Source organism: Amborella trichopoda, chromosome 5 (genome assembly GCF_054954075.1).
Source record: "Amborella trichopoda isolate Santa Cruz 75 chromosome 5, AtrichopodaSantaCruz75HAP2 v2.0, whole genome shotgun sequence".
NCBI classification, from domain to species: Eukaryota; Viridiplantae; Streptophyta; class Magnoliopsida; order Amborellales; family Amborellaceae; genus Amborella; species Amborella trichopoda.
This window is the reverse complement of record NC_142340.1, coordinates 5,316,315-5,335,166: the sequence shown is the minus strand read 5'-3', so window position 1 is coordinate 5,335,166 and position 18,852 is coordinate 5,316,315. Positions and strand designations below refer to the sequence as shown.

Below are 18,852 nucleotides of genomic sequence, written 5' to 3'. Positions count from 1 at the left end.
TATATTTCCAATTGCATATATTTCCAATTGCATCCATTACCCTTGTATTTTGCCCTTATGTGATACCCCTCATTTTTAATGAGACAGTATACAAAATAGTTTGCTATAGCAAACTTGTTAAGGACTTTGCGAAAATCTTCTAAAGATGCCCTACCCCAATAAGTGCATCCTCCAATGTGCTAAGCAATCTTGGCGCATTGCTTTGTTCAGAGCCAGAGACCAAAACATTAGAGGGTTGTGGGGGTCTGACCTCTTTGACTGCCATAATATTATGTGAAGTGCTTCCACCCCTACGTTCACTCCCATGAAATACATAGACTTACACTTGATTTTCTCCTTCATGGGCGTTTAACATCCCAACAATATCATCGTTAATGAATAAGTTTACCATAAATATCTTATTTCCTGAGACAAAATACCTCAGTGATATCAAGTGTATGTCAAGTGAGAAATGCTCTGCTACGTATTTTCGCATATCATCTAACTTAGTTCTACAGTCAGTGGAAAAAGTAAATACATCACCACCAATATAATCTAATATCCCATCGACACACTTGTTCGGAGTTCTCCACTGAAAATGCAATAAATTAACTTACTTTTATTATCACATATTTTCTTTTGTCCTGCACAATATTTGTAGTAACTTACTTCATACATTGCATATACAACATCTTAAATACTAGCCTTAAACTTGCCATATGCTTATTGTTTTTTAATGACAAATTATATTTTAACTAGAGCTCTGCAAATTTTAAGAAAGATTTTTGTAACAAGAATTGCTACTAAATTTTAACAAAAGAAAGATGATGGATCATCATCTACAAGATCAACATAATGCAGTAACAATAACTCAAAACTTATTACCATCAATCACATCCATACATTCACAAGACAAATACAAAGAAAATGACAATATCCATAACAAATTAAGAAAAAAAAAAACAATACATCTTAAACCATTATCAATCCATGCATTCAATTGTCATTGACAAATTAAATTTTAACAAGAGCTAGGCAAATTTTAAGAAAGGTTATTGTAAACAAGAATTGCTACAAAATTTGAACAAAAAAAATATTATAGATTAAAATCTATAAGATCAATATAATACAGTAAAAATGACCCAAAATTAGAATCACCAATAACATTCATACCTTAAAATGACAATAGAGAGACATTGACAACATCCATAACAAATTAAGAAAAAAAATCAATACATCTTAAGAATCACCTATCCATTACTGCAATTGTCTAAGACAAATTAAATACAGCCAATGTGGCTAAATAAAAACCCAACAACAGATTTTAGGAAACGGTTCACAGTTTGATCAGAAACAAAATAAATTTAATTTTCCCTAAATTTAAAGACAATCAACAAGCTTTTGATTCACATTTTTACTTCGTATGATTAAAGAAAATGTTTTCATGCCAAGCTTTAACTACAAAGTTGAAGTTACAACATAAATATTAGATCAAAAATAATTTTAAATATTTAATTGAACTATTTTTTCATTCGTGGGCCTCAAAAATCGAGTTCGGCCTGTGATGGGCCTCGTTTCAAGATAACAGTACTCTGTGAGACCTTTGTAGAGAGTTGTGGGACTTCGATTGTAAAGAGAGAGGGAGAGAAAAACCTTCGTAGAGATAGTGATAAAGTTGTGGGACCTTCGATTGAAAAGAGAGAGAAAAAACGTGGTACTTTATGGAAGAGAGTGAGTGAGTGGGGCCTTGGTAGAAAGAGAGATTGAGAGAAAAGCAGTGTTTTGGCTCAAGTAGAGAGAATGAGTAAAGCCAAAAGTAGAGAGAGGGGGACAGTAAAAACATAGGTCATGAAAGAGAGTGAGTGGGCATTGTAGAAAAAAAAGAGACAAGAACTCACCTTTCAAGAGAGAAAAATAACCTCATAAGGGAGAAAAATCGTGGAGAGGGAAATGAGAATGCCGTAAGGAAGGAAAAAGAAAAGAGAAGAGCGTGAGGAAAAATCGTGGGGAGGGAAAGGGGGAATACCATGAGGACGAAGAAGGAAGGGGGAATTTCGTGAGGAAGGAGAAGGAAAGGAGACACGAAGGGAAAAAACACAGGGCAATGGTAAAAGAAAAAGAAAAAATGTAGAAGTTAAAAAGGAGGGGTATTTTTGTCTTAATTTCTATTTTTTTAGGTTGGAGGTATTAGTTAGAAAAGATGGTTTTTTTAAAAAATAAGTGAGGAAAGTTTATGGTGGCGGTAGAGTGTCTGGAAAATATGTTTTAGGGGGTTTTAAGCAATTTTCCCTAGAAAATATGCAAGAAAGACGACGATTTTGATAGAGGGAGCGTGGCTTCAAAAGCAGAACATGATGGAAAGAGACAGAGAAAATTTAAGATATTATTATTGAGAATCAACGAAAAGTAATAATAAATAATAAATTAGTGAGAATAGGCAAAAATAATAATAATAAAGAATAAATGGGTTAGCTCACAATCGACCAAGTACTATCGATTCTCCTTTCTACAACCAAAAAACATGGATCCGATCTCTATTGTCGACACCATCTCTATGGATCCACCTACAATAGAAAATGCCGATAAAACCACCCAAAATAGGGTGCAATGGTCGCTACGGTTTTGCCCAAAATCTCCAATATTTATCTCAAAAGAGTTCTACCTCATAAGCTCTTCACTTTCTTATGTTTTATATCTCTACAAAGATCTTTTACGGGCCTCCATAAAAGGTTATTTTCTTGTGATAAATATACTCCTAGTTAAAAGGGAAGTACCAAGTGGAAAATGATTTTGTATTACTGTCGTAACAATCTCTACGTTGATGCAAAATCAAATCCTTACTTTGTAATTCATATCCAGTTATTATTTTCTTGAAGAACCTTAGAACTTAGTCAATGTTGTATGTTCTTTAACCCAATAACCGCCATGAGCTTTCCTTGCTCTTCTCCTATATGCTTGTGCTTCTTATGCAAACTCCGCCTTATTTAATACTCTCATCCTTAAGATCTTGAGGCAATACGACCGCCTCGCATACTTTAGAAGCTCATATCCCCCAGATCCTTCGTATAAATTTTTCCCTCAGAGCCTTATTCATGTCCATGTTCTTAGTAATATTTGCCTATACTTCTATCTCTATTTCAAATTTAACATTAGAGTTGTATATAACACTTTAATCACATATGCCTTTCTTTTGCCAAAATTTGATTATTAGTTCGAAGGGAATTCATGAGGTTCTTCTGGTTTCACACCCTCTTGTGAAGGCCCCAAACTTCATTTTCTTTAGCTTGCCAAATATTCTTACCAAGACCTTGTTTTGCATCATCAAGTTCTTCCATTGCCATGCCACGTGTCTCTTGTAGAGCTTCCTCCTCTATAAGAAAATTTACCTTTTCATTTGCAATTATGCTCCTTAATATTTGTACAAGCATTTTGAAACTTTGAGTGCTCCACCTTGCCTCGGTAAATTTATAGCCTTCTACATCTAGAGAAGAAAGTGAAATACTCTTCAAGTTTAGCACGTCTTATATTTTCAAGCATCTCAACCATCCCATCATTCATCCAATGTGAATAGAGCGCATTCCAATCATTTTACTAATTGAATTGTTTCTCATTGATGCCAAATCGTTCTCACATGGCTCATATGCATCAAATCATGATATATGTGGCGCATATGATGTATGAGTCCACTATCAAGAGCCCAACTTTGATAGTACATAAAATTGCATCCCACGATCAATGCTTGATCTTCAATGTAACCAAACGTTGATTCTTCAATTTGGTGAGCCTCATTCTTGGCTTGACCTTGTCACTCTATTCCCGAACTGGAACCCTTTGAGGAATTCAACCTTTTTTCGTTTGACAAATTTTTTTTGTAGCCGGGCTTATCACAAAACCAACAATCACTTTTGTCATAAGACCCTCTTGACTTTGATTGGCTACTTGAGCAATCTCTTGATGGACTACCCTGTTCGTCCAGCAGTCCTGTTGCCGCAAGAGCATCCAGCTTTGAATCTATTAATAACTTCTTTTGAATTTCATAGAAAATAAGTGCGCTATAAACTGAATATAATTTGAGGGATTCTTTAATGTTACGACTAAAGATAGTAACAAGATTGTCATAAGACTTTGGTAACAGATATTGCAATGTCATCCATCTTTGCCTCTGATGCTCTCGAGTTGATAAATTATGTTGTGGAATGTGATTCAACACTTTCATGCCATCTATCATCCTCAAATAATACAAATTTTTTATAAGAAAAATCTATTTATGAGGGACACTATTTTTCTAGCTTTGCTCATAAATCTGCTGCCATCTTTTCTCCAACTATATTAAATAGTATTTCATTCGCTAAACATAAGAGAATTGTGGTGAGTGCCTTCCTATCCAATTCTTCCCAATCATCCTCTTTCATATCAATTCTTCCCAATCATCCTCTTTCATACTTTCCAAATTCTTAAATCGTCCTTGTAGTGCTTTATAAAGACCTTGTTGTGCTAATATATCATGAACTTTTATTTTTCAAAGTTCAAAATATCTCCTTCCATCAAACTTCCCTACTTCAAATTTGTAATTAGTCATTTTTTCAAATTACTATACACTTCCCTTGAGCTCTGATACTAGTTATCTAGAACCAAGACTTGCTCAATTACCCCTTGTTGCAGTGAACCTCCCATTATGACAAATCCAATACCTCAAAATCAAATTGCCTATTACCGATGAATTGATTTCAGGAAATCCAAACACCCAAGAACATTATATGGCATAATAAATTGAAAAAATAAATGAAATCAATGAAAGTAAAAATAGGAAAACTAAAACTGCGACAATATACTACAAGCTACAATCCATACACCTTCAACACACAAATATACGTAGTTCACCCTAATCGAGCTACATCCACAAAGCAACTAGCAAGGAAATGGTTATAGATCTACTTGATTGATCATCTCGACATCGAGATGTATGACCATGAAAAATAAAAAGATTAAGTCTCAGAGATAGTGCATTTTACAGCATATTATCTACACCGTCCATTTTCACGATTTTCATATGTTTATAGATCTACTTGATTTTAACCATTCTTGAAATTTAAAATTTTATAATTAGATATAAAAATAGATTTTGAGATAATCCTAAGAACATTTTACATCAAAATTATATACCATGATAAAATTTGAAGGTGCACCTTACCTCTACACCTACGGATGCATCTGTATGACAACTGCACCATTTAGATATACATAGGTTAACCTCATAATCGGTAACGTACCACCAACGTTTCTTTCCATTACCACCAAAAAGAATATTGATCCAACTTCTATGTTTGACACCATCTCCATGAATTTGCATACAATAGAAAATAACGACGAAACCACCTAGAATAGGGCATAATGATAGCTGGGGTTTAGCCCAAAATGCCTAATCTCTACCTCACAAGCAAATGGTAGCTAGGAGTTAGCCCAAAATCCCTAATCTCTACGTCTCAAACGTTTTCTCTCATAAGCTCTACATTTTCTTAAGTTTTCTTTCTCTACAAAGAACTTTTATAAGGCTTCATAAAAATGTTATTTTCTTGCGATAAAAACACTTGAATACCAACTGGGAGGTGATTTTGATTCACCATCCCAACATCCTTTTTTATTTTTCTTTATATCTATAAAAAGATGATCCATTTGAGGATTTTCAAGAATTTGAATGATATTTCCTAATGGTTTTTTGAGGTACAATCTTACTTTCTACAATATAATGTTGATACTTATTTTTTTTCTTTTCTAAAAGATATTTGAATGATATTTTTTGAATTTATAATACATCATATCATGTGTTGATAATCCGAAAAAATAGAGAGAATGATGAAGATATTGCACATAGAATTATAACTGAGTGGGTAAAGTCGAGATGTGCAACCGAGGTTTTATGTAATCGTCGCAATGTAGTAAAATAAAGAAAAGTTTTATACGATATCTGTGAGACCAACTTTAGTTTTATGAGATTGAATGTTGGGTAGTCAAGAAACAACATTATACTCATAAGATGAGTGTAGCTAAGATGAAGATGTTGAAATGGATAAGTGGCAAAATAAGAAGAGATAAAACTCAAAATGAATACATTAGAAAAAATTTAGGTGTGGCTCTAACAAGCGATAAGATGGAAAAATGAGACCTAGGCGCACTAGCCATTTGCAACGTAGACTCAGTACCACACCTGTTAGAAAGTGTGAGCTGGTTTTGGAGACCACAAATTAAGTGTGAGGTACAATTATGTTTTCAAAAAGTTTCTATCTTTTTCTAAAAAAGAGAGCAATACACTTTCCTATCTTGTTTAAATTGAGCAAGACATTTTCCTTTCTTGTTCGTATTTCCTTTCTATTAGGTTCAATTGGAAGGCTTAAAAAATAGCAAAAGGTAGGTTCTAAAGGATATGGGTGGAAGTAGTGAAAAAAGATAAAAAGACGTCTCGTTAAGAGTGTGACTTTTGATAGAGTGGAATGACCGAAAATGATTATATAATCAAAATCTCAAATTAGTTGAAAAATGTTTGATGATGATAATGAACACATCCTAAACCTCATCCATTATTAATGCATATTAACTATCTGTTTGAATTTGGTATAAAAAAATCACAATCTCAACCAGTTTGGTATAAGAAAATCATAATCTCAACTAGTCAATTCCATCGGATTGACAAGTTAGATGTAGCATATAAGGGTTAAAAATATTTGTTAACAAATTTGTAATCGTTATTAATCATATACCCCAGCTGTCCGATTTAACATCCAATGGCTGAAACGTTGTACCGAAATTAAATTGTCATAGCTTGGCTTTTCCCTGCATAAAAGTCTCGTAAAACCGTGAATCTCTTGAGGTCTGGGTGAAGCAGCAAAGAGAGAGAGAGATCAGGAAAAACTGAAGCTCCATGCATGCTCGCGTCTCTCGCTGTGCCCCAAACCTTCTCTCTCTATCTATAAACCACAATGAAACTCTCCCTTTCTCTCTCCTCTCCCCGTTTCCTCATGGCGCGCTTCCTCTCCTCAGCCCCAGTCTTCACAACACTCCCCTCCCCTTCCTGCAAATTCCGGCCAATTTTTCGGCCCAATTCTGTCGGACTTTTCCATTCCGGCGTCTTTTCTTGCCCTTATTCGGGCGGCTTCAGGCAAAGGACGGGCTTTGAGGGTTATTTTGCTTCGGTCCGAGGGTTTAGAAAATTGAGGAGAAGGCCACACGCGTGGAAACAGTCCCCGAAAGTGAAGAAATTGGAGTTGCATGTTCGCATTTGTATTGAAGAGGAGTTGCCTGATGATCCTGAAGTTTTGGTATTTCTTTTATGGCCGTGTTTCTTCTTATTACTTGATTATTATTGTTGTCTTTATTGTTAATGTTGTTATTATCATGGTTGGTTAATCTTGTTACTACTATTGTAAATTTTACTTGGTTATTTGTTATTCCTTTGATATATATATATATATATATATATATATATATATATATATATATATATATATATATTTTGCTTATTGAAGTTGAGTTTTCCAAGTATATGATACAATTCCACTCACAATGATTCACATTGGACTTCTTCTTGTTTTTTTGTTTTTTGTTTCTAATGTTGTTTCCTTTTTAAGTGGTCATTGTTATTTGGGTTTCTTTTGATTTTATTGCATTGGCAGATTTATATTGTTTGATTCTTGACCCAGTCATTACTCTGTTACAGAAGTTGGTAAATTTTTTGTTTTTGAGCGTGATAGTTATGAACCTGATTAGGTTGTTTGCTTTACATTTTTCCTCCTCCTAAATTAAGTTTTTTGTTCGTAGTTAAGCTTTCTATTGTTGAAACAGTGGAATTATGTGCGATGTTCGATAACAATAAAAAATGAAGCTTGTGCGGATACTATACTGGTTTATTTTTTGACTTGACAACCCTAGTACATTCGTTAATGTCATCATCTCCACAGTATCATTAATATCAACAATAGAATTGTTGATATCATATCGCTTCTCAAAAACATTTCTCTTGATGTCAATAACGGCAATACGATGACCTTAAGGCTTGCCATCCAGGTACCTGTTTAGAGTCATAATGAGGTTACCCGGGTGATGCATATACAACGATCTATTCTTCAGGACATAGTGCAATTATTATTGATACAATGGAATCTAGTGTGATACTTTTTACTACTCGGTTTAACATATTTAAAAAAGAAGAAGTTAAGAAATTGCCACATTGTATCAAGATCCAAGTTGACCTATCATACTCAAGTTGACCTATATCTGTTGGGATGAGTTGGAGCTCTTGATTTGCAGGCAGGACTGGTGAATATAAGCATGGCAGTAAAATAGGCATCAGTTTTTTGTCATTGCTGGTTGGGCATAGCTTGCCCCTTTATTTTGCATCTCTGTTAGTTGGATGCTTCAAAACAGCAAAGCGTATGTTGTGTCCAGCAACGGATGGACATCAGCATCCCTTGGACACTTGTGTATGGCTTGAGTAGATGTGTCCACCTATATTTTGGAAATTGGGGTCTAGCTCTCCAATTATGACTTCTACTTTAAAAAAAACACTTGCATAAGTTCCCTTCGGAAAAAAAGAAATCAAATAACTTAATGAAAAGGGAATGTTAAAAAAATTAAAATAACTACAAATGAAGGAAGAAAGCCTTATTGGTAAAAACTGCAGGCAGCCCTTGGTAGTTGTAATCGAATGTGCAATGATGCATAAGCGTCTTCCAAATCCATCAAAAGGGGTTCCATTGTACATTTGTTGGAAAGTTTATTTGAAGGGATTAACATATCACTTTGGCCTAGCTGGGAAAGGCCGTGATGATGATGATGATGATGATGCTGATGATTGGTCTTGTTCATTTCTAACACCAGGATTCAAAGTTTATGCTGTGGATATAACAAAGTTTAAATGATCCATACGTCACTTATTTTAGTAGTTGACTATTTCAACAAAAGCATTTGCAGAGTGTTTTTTCCCAAGAACTAGATGCTCTTAAAGAATGTACTGGTAAAACTTCTCAATTTTGGGAAGCAGGAGCGCTGCAAAATGTAGTTTCAATGTGCATGTAAAACATATTTTTGAAGTCTAGGTAGAATGTTATTCAGTAAATTCCAAGCAAGGAAATTTTCTGAAACTTTGTTTACTGCATGAGATTTTTAAGTGTACATGGCTACTACTTGACCAACTTATATAGTGCATCCATGAAACTTGCCATTCTTGACCGTCTTTTGGCACAGCTTTTCAGCTTGAACTTCCCCTGCTGCTATCTTTTTGTCATTACCTTGTATTTTTCATGGTCTAACCCCATGCGTTCTTCCCAAATCTTAAAGGAAAGAAAACCTTCTGAGGATTGAAGCATGGGGTATGTGCTTCAAGAAACTCATCCATTCTTATGTTTTCACTCATGCAACCTCCAACACACCATTTCAAAAGCTTTTAAGTCTTTGAATTCGGGTTTTGGCTCTTCGCCTGTTGGTTAGGGGCTTGAGGACATCGACAGTCACAGCACATCATCCAAGGTTCATATCCCTCTGCTAACCTACCCAAGAAGATGCCTTTGAAGATGTCTATATCTTGATTTTGGAAGGCATATGTTTTGTCTCTTTTATTCATATTTTAATATACCCGAACAATGTTTATTTGCATAATTTTTTTCTTATTCTTTATCATTTTTTCTTTTTCTTTTCTAGATTAGTAGCCATTCTTAGAAGATCTTGGTTACTGATTTTACGTAGCCCACAAGATACTGGAGCCTCATGCCATTAGAATATCAAGGAATCCTTGCGTAATACAAGTGCTTGCTAACTAATTTAGAATGTACTATCATGGGGTTTTTGTCTTGAGTTTTGAATAGATTGGTTTGATGCGTTCAGCAAACAAATGTTTTTTTTACGAACACTTTGTAAAGTGTTTTATATGTGGTACGGACACTTTGTAGGTGCCAGTTCATGAGTAACTTTTCTACGTCCCTCTATGAATTCGTTTTGGCCGATGCATCTTACGTTTTCCTCCAATTTTCTGAAATACATATAAATAATTATCAAAAGTTCTTCTCAAATCTTCTAAATTACATATAAACTAATGGTTAAACTTTAAGTGCCTTTGCTAATTCGTGTCACTATAAAACTGATCTTTTTTTTAAGAAGAATTTATGCATATTATCTTCAAATTCTCCATTAGTTTGATTATTGGCTGCGCATATTGAATGCCTTAATTGTTGCCCTTAACATCATCCAAAGGCCAAAGGTTATGTGATTGATGCTCTTAACATCATCCATTGCCTGCAGAATTTTGTATTGACATCCATCACTACTCCCTGCACAGGTTGCATCAACTTGTTTTCACTTTCATATTTCAATATAGATATGGCATAATTTGTTTCCCAAGTGATCAATTTTATTTATTTATTTTGTTTTTCTGTACAGAGCACAGCAGAAATACTTCGCCTGAATGTTCCCATGGCAATGAAAATTGCATTTGATGGTCTAAAAGATTCAGAATACAAGACAAGAGACAAAGCAATTGATGATGTTGGTGGCTTTGAAAAGGTGGAACTATCTGTTTTGTTATGCAATGATGTTTTTATTCGAGAACTCAACAAAGAATGGCGAGATGAGGACCATGCTACTGATGTCCTCTCTATGTCACAGCATATTCCTGGATTTGATCTACCTATTGTAAGGATTTTCTATGCCAAAACGTAAATCCCTTGTTCCGTGTTTGTTTTATGTATATTACATTTACGGTTTAGCTCACATACATTTAGTCCACAGCTCATGCTAGGGGACATTGTGATTTCTGTTGAGACAGCTGCAAGGCAAGCAGAAGAAAGAGGACATACTCTACTTGATGAGATACGCATCCTTCTGGTTAGTTAAGCATTCAAGTTGTGACTATTTTGTTGTTTTTATTGTTTTTATAGGTTTCACAAACAGTTAATTATGTTTGGTATATAATTTTTTGGGGGGCAGAATAGAAGTTTTTGGTGTATAGAGGCTCAAACTGTCCACCTTGGTATCACTCTTTTATCTATTAGACTAAATGCTGGGCTGACCAAAACCGTTTGGGCATTTCTTGACATCTAAATCTAAGACATTACATTATGATTCAACTATTTTCAAGCTCCCATGTACCTTTATTATTCTACTATTTTGGAAATGGAAGGGGCCAAAATATACACATATATTTCTCTCAAATCTTCCCACAGCTGTGTTTTGGTATCTTACTTCACTAAATGTAGGACATCAAAAGTTTACTCTTACTTTTTTCATGTATACATGGTTCAATTTGACACATTCTTAGCTCAGGTTCATGGATTGCTGCATCTTTTGGGATTTGATCATGAGCTAAGTGATGAGGCTGAGGCAGAAATGGAAAAAGAGGAAGAACTTATATTGAAAAGTCTTGGGTGGAAAGGAAAAGGCCTAATCCACAGTGCTTATGATGCTTTAACAAATGAAATCCCAGAAACTGAAAATAATGATGGTAATTGAGGCAGCATATTTTCTTCTGTGTTAATGTTATTCCCATTTCTTTGGCCTTGAGACTTCCAATTGGTTGTGTTTTGTTCTTCCATTTCATCTGAGGCATAAAAAGTTACCAATGAAAATGGCAGTTTAAATTTTTTTTGCAGGTCATGCTTTGAAGGAAGGGAGAAAAGAAGGCAGCTTACGGTTTTATAAACCCAAGTTCAATTATATTTTTTGCGACATGGATGGTGAGCTCTGCAACTTTTGTGTAATTGTTAATATATGTTTCTTACATATGAAAGTTAACTGCATTTGTGTGCTTGCTAGGTACATTGCTAAACAGCAAGAGTCGAGTTACTCATAGAACTGCAGAAGCTCTGAAGGAGGTGGTCTCAAGAGGAGTAAGAGTAGTGATTGCTACTGGAAAGGTTTACTCTCGCATGCTACTTTTGATATAGTGCTAATTATTTTCCTCTCCATAGAAAGAGTTTCTGTGTTTGAAGTTTTGGGTTTTATATAATATTATGAGAATATTTACAGTTGTAACAATAAATCATGTTCCCCTATCTGGTGTTGGATTTTGATGTTGATATTAGAACAAATGTTTTCTAATTTAAAAGGTTTACTATATTGTTTCGGACAGACTCGACCTGCAGTTATAAATGCTTTGAAGTTGGTGAATTTAGCCGGAAAGGATGGAATTATTTCTCAATTTTCACCAGGAGTTTTCTTACAGGTTAGTATGTCCATTTTTTTGCAATTCTCTCTATACTCTTCTCATTCCTGACTTATCCTCCTTATATTATGCCCATGAAATTTATAAGCTTTTGCATCATTGAGGGTGTCTTATTCAACATTATCTTGTGAGGTGAGGGAGATTGTTGCCCTGTGGATATTGAGCAGTTTCTTTGACAAAGGTTTTTATTTGATTGAGAAAAGGAATGTTATAGATTCCCATCATGTGTTCATGGAATCTAATATTCCCATAGCTGATAGTTTGGCCAACATTTATGGGTTTGTTGGGATTAGAGTCATGGATTGTTGAACCTTTGGTCACCATGATGCATGTATGGTACACACAAAGAATGGTTGGGTGGCATCAGGAGTTTGAGTTACTACATATGTAGGCATGCTTTCATGTGACACTTCACCTTCTCGAGAGATAGTGGTGTGATGCAAAGGTTGTGGATCTGGTGTTCCGGTCAAAGGTCTAGTCTAGCATCTTGTGGGATGGGAGGCTTTGAAATGCAAAGGTGGATGAAGAATGAGGGATTTGTGAGGAGGTGGACAGTTAACTTTTGCAATCGAGGTAGTGGCACCATTTATGAAAAAAAGAAAAACAAAAAAGGAACAAATTTTTTTCGCGTGAGTAGATATTGTCGGGTTTGAGGGAGTGGCCGTATCAATTGTTCTAGGTTGGATTGTTGTTCCTCTTTATCAAAAGGGATTGAGGTATCCGTTAGGCTCTTTGAAGGGCATTCCGGTGGCTAGTGGCTGTTTTTCTTAGAATTTTAGGGGTGTTAGAGAGGATAGCTCAATGTACAAGCCATATATGGTTGGTGCATAGGTTATAGAAGCTACCTACGGCTAACATCTTTGTGGCCAATTTTCTTTTGGGCATTATGGTTAAATTAATATTTAGTGTAGAATCTGTAGATAGTGTAGAATCTGTATATTATCTCAATGCTGCCATTCACAGAGCTGCATGGGAGTGTAGACATTATTAAACCCATCTTGGGGGAAGGTTGTGAAGGTCTAGTCTCTATATAGTGGGCTCCATAGAGGCTTGTTTATGGGTGGAATTTCCATTGATAGTACTTTTGGTTGTCAGCCTTATGGTTAATTGTAGAAGCATCAATCAGGTGAGTGGTCCGCCCAATGGCCCCTAGTGGGAATCCATTTGCTCTGGAAGGGATCCTAGAGGTTGTTGTATATTCTTAGAAAAACAACTTGTTTATAAAGACATCTATGATTTGGCTGATGGGTTGGTAATGATCATGTATCGGACTTGGGCTTGATTGCTTGGCAGTTGGCATTAGCAATACTACATCACAAATTCAATTCCTAGCACTGAACTATCCAAAAAGAGAGAATCAGGATTCTGTATTGATATCCGTGTCATCTTTGGAACATGTCTTATTATTGTACAGATTGTAAGGCTTCTCTTTTAAGTAATAAACATTGATCAGGAAATAATTAATTAGCATTAAAATGCTTATATTTTGGATCCAACGATTTTAGTTTGGCAATAGGTCCATCATATTTCTAATAGTAACAACCTTGACAAACTGTGACCACAGGAGAAAATTTTCCTTTAGAAGTTTGGCATGAATAGAATCAGTGTTGGGGTATGAGCATGTGCCATAGGTGATCAAGAATTAAGATTTCCGTTTGCTTTCTTCCAGAGAGTGAGAAGAGTTATCTTCCTTTCTTTTTTCCAAAGTACTTGCATACTTAACTCATCTGTTGTTAATATTTTAGGACTTTGAATCACTATAACTGGAATAATGAAGCATATCAGCAACTTCTGTCTCAGTAGTGGTGCACACATGTGGAAGAGAAATATGAGGAGGCCACTTTATTTATTTATTTATTTATTTTATCTTTGGGTAAATCAGCGAGGGAGGGATCCCCCTGGTAGGAATGGAACTTAAGACATCATGTTCTGGTATCTCACCCTGACCACCTATGCCTAAAAACTTTCAAAATTGGAAGAAACAGCTAGATGGACTCTTCTTTTCATTATTCAGTTTACCAGTTTATTAATCAGGTATAACTTATGTAACGATCAATTTCCCTTGATTATTTCTAGAATGATGTGATGCAGTTCTGCAGATGATTTCCGGACAACTAAACCTAAGAACTACTAGGAAAAGGAATATGTACATTTCAAGTCCAATATCTATTAGAAACTGGGCTTGGGCTTGATTGGTTGAGGTGCTAATTGTTGATCATTGCAACACAACATCCGAGTTCAAAGCCCACTACTGAAATACCCAGAAGAAAAAAAAAAGGTCCAGTACTTATGGGATAGTCTTATTAGATGCCACGAGAGCTAGTTTTATTTCTCTTTATGTATCTTTATTTTAGCCCCACATTGAAAAGGCTATGATGATGACGATGATGATGATTTTAGCCCCACGATGCTTGCCTTATATCTCTATAGGTACTGCCATATTGGATACTCTACTATGTACAAGTATGGTATTTGGGTTACATAGACATGCTCAATCCATACTTCCATGGATGGTGGAGTTGAGTTACTCTTCCTGCTAAAGAGCATGGTAGTTATAAAAGTGGGTAGCAAATCACTGCCCATCATCCTTGGATAGTCAATGGTGGATGTTGGGTCTGAGTACCCTATTCCATCCTCGTATCAAATATGGATATTTTCCCATATCTATAAACACAAATCTATTTATGCGAATATAACTCGAAGTCTTGCCTTGTTTGTTTCTCCTATTAATGCAAATCACTAGTATGTGTCCATCTTTGTCAGTGTAACTTTTATGTTGATATTTTTTACTCTCAGAACATGACAGGATTATTTTATTTGCTGGCTTTGTATTGCAGGGTTTGCTTGTATATGGGCGACAAGGTAGGGAAATTTTTAGAAGAACTTTGGATCCGGATGTTTGTAGGGAGGTAAAATGCTTATTACAATGAATGCTTTCTTTTGAAATTAAAATTATAGAATTCATATTTAAAATAAGTTTCCTTGAGACTATAACAGTGATGCGACATAGCTGCGAAATTGATGATTATTTTGATTGAGCTGTGCTCTTTCATGCACGTGATTCTGGTCTAATGGCCCAGATTGCCTTGAACAATGGATCTTTAACGCTTTAGATGCACTAACTGTATTCCTGAGGATTCATTATGAAATAATGTGATTGAATCGATTGACATGATAAATGCAAGAATTAAAATTTCAAGTGGGATAAAAGGATGCAAAATTTCTTTTCAATTTCTCCCATGCATTTATAATGATTTTTGTTGTAAGATCGTTTTGAGCCCACAGTTCTTTTAGATATTCTTCTTGAACTTCGAGTTGCTTAGTCCTAATAATATGTGCCTTAAATTGATAGATGATATGCGTCAATTTTGATGCCTTTTAATATCTAAATTTTATTCTTATATGGATTTAGTCAAGTGTTATAAATGATTGGTCTAATAAGGGTGAGGACCTTAAACTTTCCTTAAACCTATCCCAAGCCTGGGTAATGGAGGCGGTTGCGTTAGGTAGGCAGACAATGTAAAACCTTACCACAGCTTATCATGAATCTTGAACCTATATTATTGGAGGAATATGATTCATGTAACCGATCACAATTAATTGGGATGAGGCTTGGATGATGATGTTGTGATATCTTTTTGACATACATCGAAGGCATTTTAGATATTTAGTTTGTCCATAAGTTGGTTAGTGTGGCTCAAAATTGCATAACTTCCTACGTGATTGCAGGCATTTCTTTATTCTTTGGAGCATAAAGTTCCTCTTATTGGGTTTAGCCAAGATCGTTGTGTTACCTTGTTTGATCATCCTCTGATCGATTCTCTTCATACTGTTTATTTCGAGCCAAAGGTACTTTCTGTTCATATTTAGTAAATGTTGTAAATGCTGGAAAGCTTCTCTAATTTTCCACTTCTCTAATCATGAGGTTTTTCTATCTCTATTTTTGCACCATTTTCATCTTTTCAAGCATCTAATACCACTTATGTGCCATAATTTTGTCTTAAATATGATATTTCTTCTTGCAGGCAGAAGTCATGCCTTCTGTTGAGAAACTTTTAGCTACTGTGGACATTCAGGTATCCATTGGTTCATTGATAGCGTGTTCTTTGGTTCAAGATAGGAGAAGGGAACTCTTAATGTGATCTCTCTCATTCTCTCTCTCTCTCCCCCCTCCCCTGTCGCTCCCTCCCTTGCTACAGGATTTAGAAAAAAAATACAGAGATAGCAAGAGACCTACTTATGTGTTTGCCATTCTTAACATATCTTCATAATTTTATTTTTTTCTAAACAAAAAATTGTAGTCGCAGTTTGACTAGGCATTAGCTTGGACATAATGTACATCCTAGTTTGAGTTTTAAAACTTGGCTATACTCTATGATTGAACTGTATTTTCTCTCTCTCCACATTCTTCTCTTTCCAACACTGGGTTGGTATGACCCATTCTTGCGTATAACCATTACCCTAATAACTTAAGATCATTTTATTTACTTATTTATTTATGTGTTTGGTTTATATCCTTGATAGCATTTTATGGTTTCAGAAATTGATTTTCATAGACACGACCGAGGGGGTTGCTGCCACTCTAAGACCATATTGGGCTGAAGTTGTGAAAGGGAGAGCTGGTGTTGTCCAGGCCCAAGCTGACATGCTTGAGATTGTTCCGCCTTCTACTTCTAAGGGCGATGGAGTACGAATGCTCTTGGATCACCTTGGGATCACTCCAAAAGAGGTCTAGTGCCTTGAGTTGTTCAGAAGGCATGCAATCCAGTGGACTATGACGTGTTATTCCACATTTCCACTATTGCTGCATCCACTGTCCACTCCCACTGAGGCATTGTTGGAGATTAACTCTACCCGTATGAATATCGTTGTGGTATCCACTCCAGTTTAATCTCCAAGCATCCATCAAGGAGAAGGGACAGTGTATGTAGCCTTGGAATACCATAAACCAATGCCCATTGGACTATGATATAAGTAGCATTGGACTATGATATAAGTAGCCCTAGTTTTTTACATTATAGGCCATGCTTATGCCTTAAAGATGGCATCTTTTCTGTCAGTTTGAAATTTTGCTGAATTATAGCAGGAATGAGGTGTCTACTTGTGCTAACCCTGGCTAAATATATCACTAATTTTCAGACAATCTTGGAGAAGTATTGTGAGATTTAAAGGGAAAATTATATTTTCTTTGATACCATATTTTTCCAATGTTTGCTGCTGTTCTATTTGGGGAAAGCATTAAAAAGTTATAAAATTATAAAGAATAATAAAACTATTGGTATAGGGAATACTAAGTTATAAAGAGAAAGGAAAATATGATCCTTTTTCTTTTAAGTTCTGTAATTTGATATTGCAGTTTTTCCAAAACTTTTCTCCTATCTTTTGGGTAAATGTCCTGAGAAATCGCCTCACCAAGACTGGGTTTCCTACCTATCTATGACTTTCCCACATAATCTTCTATTGAGCATCAGCTGGTTACAATTCTCTCTTTTAAAAATAACCAAAATACCCTTAGTAATCTAGACAAGTTTCACTCAACAACATTAGAAATACTGAAGCACACAGACCAATAGTTCTGTAATGTCATTCATGACACCAAGATTAGTCAACCATCATATAATGTCTTTAGTATCCAAATTCTTGTTATTTCATTTTCTATTTGCGTATGATATGTTTTATGTACTTTATGCTTGTTTGGCATCGAAGCTATAACTGTTATTTTCTGTCATTCATTTAGGTCATGGCGATTGGTGATGGTGAGAATGATGTTGAGATGCTACAACTTGCATCTTTAGGGGTTGCGCTAGAGAATGGTTCAGAGAAGGCAAAAGCTGTTGCTGATGTGATTGGCAATAGCAACGATGAGGATGGTGTGGCGGATGCCATATATCGGTTTGCTTTCTAGCAAGAAAACTCTCAGTCACATACGATTGCGAAGTTCAATGTTGATTTATGAGGAAGTAGAAAAAGATTATTCAAAAGGGACCAAAAGAACAAGATAGTGTGATCGAAGTTTGGAGAGTGGAACTCTGATGATTTTGAATCTAGGGAAATTGGGGTGATTGGCAATCATGGAATTTAAAAACTTGATGTAGCTTATATAGGGGGGAGTATGTTTATCATGATTATGGGCAAAGACAGCAATATTTAGTCAATTTTTAATGGGATTTTCTCCTAAATATACTGAGAAAGAATTGTCATTATTTTGGGGTGGCACCAGGACTCAAGAATTGGTAGAGATTTGAAATTCATTTTGCCCATGCTGAGAAAGTGAGTATGGGCCCTTCTGAGCTGGTGCTTTTAACTTTATATCATGTTAATGTGAGTTGCAGGTGCTTAACAATTTGGGATATTCACATGTGTACTCTGCTAGTACAGTGTTGCCCTTTGAATTACTAGTCATATGAGAGTATAGGACCTAAGGACTCTAAGGAAGTATCTTTGGAAATTCCCTATCCTTGTTTGCCTTCTCCTTTTTACTTCCTTTTTCCTGTTTCTGAGAGTATAGGACCTAAGGATTATAAGGAAATATCCTGGGGAAATCCCTAGCCTTTTTCCCGTTTTTCTTTTGTCCTTTTTACTTCCATTTTATTTCCCCTACAACATAGAAGTTCTATGTTCCCTTTTATCCAATCTTCTATTTTTTAATGGAGGGTTAAGATTGCCCC

General features: G+C 35.4%; 1 protein-coding gene across 4 annotated transcripts; it reads left to right on the top strand.

The window, feature by feature from the left end:
• Nucleotides 1–6,841: 6,841 nt before the first annotated feature.
• LOC18443482 (endoribonuclease YBEY, chloroplastic) lies at nt 6,842–18,536 on the top strand. Of its 4 annotated transcripts, none has more exons than XR_016055736.1 (12): nt 6,842–7,292; nt 10,405–10,656; nt 10,753–10,848; nt 11,287–11,464; nt 11,613–11,696; nt 11,776–11,876; nt 12,092–12,184; nt 15,022–15,093; nt 15,914–16,033; nt 16,210–16,260; nt 16,725–17,107; nt 17,922–18,536. XR_016055736.1 is itself a non-coding variant. In XM_006853671.4 (12 exons), the coding sequence occupies exons 1-12, from the start codon at nt 6,954–6,956 to the stop codon at nt 18,087–18,089; spliced, it is 1,743 nt and encodes a 580-aa protein (XP_006853733.1). In that variant the 5' UTR covers nt 6,842–6,953; the 3' UTR covers nt 18,090–18,536. The 4 variants fall into 4 exon arrangements, 3 of the variants coding, with proteins under 3 accessions (XP_006853733.1, XP_020528756.1, XP_088723193.1); XM_006853671.4 differs by having other exon boundaries at nt 16,725–16,913; XM_020673097.2 differs by having other exon boundaries at nt 16,725–16,939.
• The last annotated feature ends 316 nt before the right edge of the window (nt 18,537–18,852 follow it).